This window comes from Mus caroli, unplaced genomic scaffold (assembly GCF_978045245.1).
Source record: "Mus caroli unplaced genomic scaffold, Mus_caroli_1 scaffold_8, whole genome shotgun sequence".
Lineage (NCBI taxonomy): Eukaryota > Metazoa > Chordata > Mammalia > Rodentia > Muridae > Mus > Mus caroli.
Genome location: NW_028227263.1, coordinates 123,785,784 through 123,791,414, shown reverse-complemented (window position 1 = coordinate 123,791,414; position 5,631 = coordinate 123,785,784). Strand labels below are relative to the sequence as shown.

At 38.3% G+C, this 5,631-nt stretch overlaps 1 protein-coding gene across 1 annotated transcript; it reads left to right on the top strand.

Annotated features, from left to right (window-relative positions):
* The first annotated feature begins 530 nt into the window (after positions 1 to 530).
* On the top strand, positions 531 to 3,164 carry LOC147003455 (vomeronasal type-1 receptor 4-like). The gene is made up of 2 exons (XM_085842074.1): positions 531 to 814; positions 1,485 to 3,164. The coding sequence occupies exon 2, from the start codon at positions 1,890 to 1,892 to the stop codon at positions 2,805 to 2,807; it is 918 nt and encodes a 305-aa protein (XP_085698200.1). The 5' UTR covers positions 531 to 814; positions 1,485 to 1,889; the 3' UTR covers positions 2,808 to 3,164.
* The last annotated feature ends 2,467 nt before the right edge of the window (positions 3,165 to 5,631 follow it).

The following is a 5,631-nucleotide window of genomic DNA, read 5'->3' as shown; positions in this document are numbered from 1 at the left end:
GCTTCAGTTAATAAATTTGTCATTTATAAATGTCCTGGGTCAAATATGGGAAAAGTTGGAATGAAGCAACTTCCTGGGAAATTATAGAATCTGACATTGCCAGTTTTCTAGAAGGACTTGGTGTCAGAATAATTTTGCAAGAGTGAAATAGTAGGGAGGAGAGTACTCTGTAGAAACTTACATAATGAGTCCCTTGTTCTAACCTGGAGTGCCCCCAATTCACATCTGACTACGAGATCAATTCAGAACTTAGATTTTCCCAAAGGGAACATGAAAACCCTTCCCTAACTTCTGCCCAGGTGCTCATTAACATCTAACAAACTCCTAAACATCACCATTAAGTATTAGAAAGGAATGGAGGTTTGCTCTAGGGATAAATGCTTTTTTCCTTCATTGGAGGTATCCCAAAGACACCATGCAGACAAATGTGCCGACACCACAGATGACACAATAACAAACTCCCTGAAGAATGTCATGTCCCAGTGCCCTATTATTTTATGAGACTGGAAACTTGGACTTTGTTTGGTTTCCTTCACAGCATTGCATGGAGAATAAGAAACCATTCTGAATTTCATTGCATTCTTTCTCAGGCAAAGAGTGACACAGAGAAGCTCCTCAATCCAGGCACTAGGAAATATGCTTCCATAGGAGCTGTGCTCTGCAGCTGGCCTTCAGATGAGCATCTTCATCGTGACTGAAGCTCAGAAGGTGGGATTCTTCCAACCATAGACTTCTGCTTAAAATTCTTTTTTCTTTTCTTCAGTGAAAATTGTCTTCTGAAGCCAACATGAAAAATTATTTCTGAAGTCTGCAGGTAAACTTGAATAGGTTAATATTTTGCTTTCATCTCAAAGAAATGTCTGTGTCCTAGATCAGTACTCAGGAGATAACAGCATTCAGTGTAACATGTATGTGAGATGTTGAATTTTATCTGCTGGATGGAGGCCGTCGTGCTCCTATAGAAAACATATAAACAAGTAAAGTGCAGACTAAGCATCAGCTTGCAAAGGGTGTAATTTGGATTAATAATTAGTAATAAGGATTGTGTTAATAATTTTGGAGGGAAGCTGCAGGTGACACAGCTAAGGCTCTGGCACCTGACATTTTTGAACAAAAATTAAGATCAGGAAAATTATGAATAAATGAAACTTGTTAGCAAGTGCTTTTTTTTTTCTTTTTTCTTTTTTGCACGGAGGACGCATATGTAAGCCTACGTTCATCCGTGTGATTAAAACACAGGTGGCTTTATCAGAAGTATTTGGTGTTTTTTTTTATTTTTTATCTTGAGGATGAGTAGTATAAAAATTTGTGAAAAGCCAAAAACTTTGTTTTCTAAAACTGAATTCAGTTACACAACTTTATTATTATGTGCAATATTATATTGTTCTCATACATACTATTCTTAATATGTTACTGTAACATAAGGAAACAATTAATTATTTTTATGTTGAATTTATATATTCTTTTATTTTTTATTGATTAAGGTACATCCCATTTGAAGCCTCCCCTCTCTCTTAATTGTATTGAACTCTGATGATGGAATCACAGGCTCATACTAGACTCTTTCATGCCTGAATTCATATGCAAAGCCCATGGTGTGTTAAAATGTATGTTACTGTGTTCTTGACCTACTGGACCAATAAAGATGTAGTTGCTATACAAAATTTATATTGAGGGAGTAGTAACAAAATCAGTATAAATTTTTATTTGAGTTATTATACATACATAGTTTTCCAGGCAATTTGCCTGTAATGTGATAGAATAATGCCTCACTTATCAAGTGAAGAAATTGTCTCAAATCAACTGGTAAGTGTGGGCAATAAAACAGAGACCTGAAGAGAGTAGTGTCCTACCTAATCATCACTCCAGGGTCCTGTAAAGCCCTCTCCATGTCTGCTGATGGTAAATCCCTGGAAACCACTGAGGAAGTGGCTCTTCAGATCCTCTTGCTTTGCCAGTTTGGGGTTGGAACTGTGGCCAATGTCTTTCTGTTTGTCCATAATTTCTCTCCAGTCTTGACTGGTTCTAAACAGAGGCCCAGACAGGTGATTTTAAGCCACATTGCTGGGACCAATGCCTTGACTCTATTCTTCACTATATTTACAAACAACATGATGGCTTTTGCTCGTAAAACTCCTCCAACTGATCTCAAATGTAAATTAGAATTCTTCAGTTCAATGGTGGCAAGAAGCACAAACTTGTGTTCTACCTGTGTCCTGAGTGTCCATCAGTTTGTCACTCTTGTTCCTGTTAATAGAGGTATACTTATACTCAGAGCAAATGTTTCAAATTTGGTGAGTTATTCTTGTTACAGTTGTTGGTTTTTCAGTGTCTTAACTAACATCCACATTCCAATTAATTTCACTGGTCCACAGATAACAGACAATAACACTGACTCTAAAAGCAACTTGTTCTGTTCCACTTCTGGATTCACTGTAGGCATTGTCTTCTTGCAGTTTTCCCATGATGCCACATTCATGAGCATCATGGTCTGGACCAGTGTCTCCATGGTACTTCTCCTCCATAGACATCGCCAGCGAATGCAGCACATCCTCACTCCCAATCAGGACCCCAGAGGCCAAGCTGAGACCAGAGCAACCCGTACTATCCTGATGCTGGTGGTCACATTTGTTAGCTTTTATCTTCTAAATTGTATTTGTATCATCTTTCATGCCTTTAGTATGCATTCTCGTCTATTCGTAAGGCTTTTCAGTGGGGTTCTGGTTGCAGTCTTCCCCAGTATCTCTCCCTTACTGTTGATCTTCAGAGATCCTAAGGATCCCTGTTCTGTGCTCTTCAAATGTTGAAAACCAGAGCCACTGAAAAATGCCAAATACAGAAGACAGCTTTACTAACACCATTAAGTACTTTATTCCATAAATATGTTTCCAACATTTTGTATGAACAAGATGTGGTGCTCACTGCTATAATTTTAAAAGAATAAGGCTATACTCATTTGTTGATGTGAAATGATTTCTGGTTGGAACCTGACTGACACGGTAATTGAGTTATTCACCATCCTCTGTTCTCCTGTATTCTGCTGCAGGCTGGACTGAAACTGATGCAATCAATTTTCAATAAACAGTTTAATGTGTAAATGGTCTTGATCACACTGACACTCTCCCTTCTTCTTAGCTAATACTTTACATTTTAGATAAGGACAGAATCCCTCTCTCTATTTCGCTATCTGAACAAACGAGGATGCATTGTTATGATTAAGTATTTTCAAGAATGAAATTTATATAAATAGCAAATATATTGCATGCCATTCCATTTTAGTTAGGAGATATATGCTTTGCTACCTTGGGCCCTACTCAGGTGAGAGTCAAGTATTGAACATCATACCTTTTTGCTCTCTAGAGCTGTACAATCTGTTGATTATATCAAGAATAGATAGGAAAAGAGACAGAAATAGCTCATGCTCAGAAAACTTAAGAGGACCAGGGAGGTATCTAGGATCCACACTGGAGATCTTCTCCTGAAAGACCTTGGTAAAATCTTCACTCTGGGCCATGGTGAAATTGTTTTTTCAATCATCACAAACACCTACCAATCAGACAGGAGACAAGACATATCAGAACAATGAGGAGTGAAAGTTGTCACTATGTCAGTGACTTTCTCAGTCGCAAAATTATTTTCTCTGAAGATTAAAATCAAGCATCTAATATTTTCAGCTATCTGAGAATGACCAAGGCAAGAAAGACCACAAGATAAATATTTGGAGTGGTTATAGCTGTCAGTGTGATGAAACTTATAATCTGACTTGTGGTACTTACTCTTGTGAACAAAGAATATTTTAGCATTCATTTTTTTGTTCATGTGTATTGGGTATGTATGTATTTGTGGGGATTCCCTCCTCTTAAGGAGAATAGGTGTCATACCACTAGAGCTGGAGTTACAAACTGATGTAAGCCTACAAATATAGTTCCTCAGAATCAAGCTCTGATCCAATGTAAATGTGGCCAGGGTTCTAACCTGCTGAGCCATCTCTGGAGACCCACACTGAGAAATTTATCCAACACACTTAACTTTTCACTTCCAATTTGGGGGAGTAGGAAATCATTAATATCAGCTATATTGAAAGAGCTTGAAATAATAGAATAGGCACCAACAGTTTGTATGTTCTATAGTGGGGAATAGATTCACACTGACTTACAAAATTAATACTCAGACTCTTCATGTACCCTTTCACAGACCTGTACTGACAATACAACTGACAAGCCCACAGCACCAAGTCTTGATCCTAACACTGGCCATAATAAGAATCAGCAAGACAGCTCAGCAGCTAAAGCACTCACCGCTTAGAAATGATTATCCCAGGTCCTACCTAGTGGAGAGAACAAACTCCTACAATTGTACACTGCCTTCCTCAAATCTGTGCTTGAACATGCCCACACACCGAAAAGAAAAAAAGTGTATTTTCTAAGTTCAGTTTAATCAGTTCAGTGTATCCTATAACTCTGATCTCTGCCTGTTAATCTGTGTATCCCCTTATCTCTAAGCATTATTTTGGTGTACTTTAGTGGACTGTATTATCTACTACCCTTCCAACACTTTTTTCACCACATGATTTCCAACCAACACTCAGTAGTAAAGAAAAGTTAGTGAGGAAAAGGAGTGTAGTCCTCTGAAGACTTCCTGCTGAATAGAGTCATTTGGTTGCTTTTGGTAAGTCCAAAATCTATCATCATGATATCTCCAACCAGCAGTCAAACAAGACAGCCAAACAGCAATCCATCAATAGAGAAATCAGGAGCAGGTACAGCAGCAAAGGGGAATGACAATATCAGGCTCAGCAAGAGTCACCACAGGCCCTCTTGGGGGTCTCTCATAAATACCTTTTCAAGGGTCCCCAGAATTCCAAATAAAACTGTCTGCAGGTGGAAAAAAAAATCATACCCCTCCTAAAGCATAAGACACTCATAATTATTTGTTGTGGACAATTGGAAGCAGCCCCATATCCCATATCAGGGATTAAAACTAAAACATATTCATATAATATAACTGGGTTTTTGACAAAATGAAAATTGTCAATCAGTGAAAATAAAGAACAAATACTGAAATGTTAATAAAATTCAAAGAAGGCATGAATTACAATGAGCTAGGAAATGAGATAGGAAAAGAGACAGAAATAGCTCATGCTCAGAAAACTTAAGAGGACCAGGGAGGTATCTAGGATCCACACTGGAGATCTTCTCCTGAAAGACCTTGGTAAAATCTTCACTCTGGGCCATGGTGAAATTGTTTTTTCAATCATCACAAACACCTACCAATCAGACAGGAGACAAGACATATCAGAACAATGAGGAGTGAAAGTTTTAAAGGGCAGAAATTAGCAGGTAAAATTTCAAGAAAAAATGCACAAAGAAAGAAAGAAAGAAAAAGAAAGAAATGGCCTTTCTATGTTCCATATAAAGTTCCACACCTGAGACTGCAATCTCTGATCTATACTCCTCTTCCTGGCCCATAGTTCTGCCTGCCTTCCAAGATGCTGAGTCTTGCATGGTCATGAGGGTGATGGAATGACCTGATCCCAACTCTGGGACAGAGCCAGCAGGACATGGGACTCCACAAGTGTTGAGAGTTATCAGGAAATATGATCGTTGACATGTTTATTGTGGAATGTCCTTT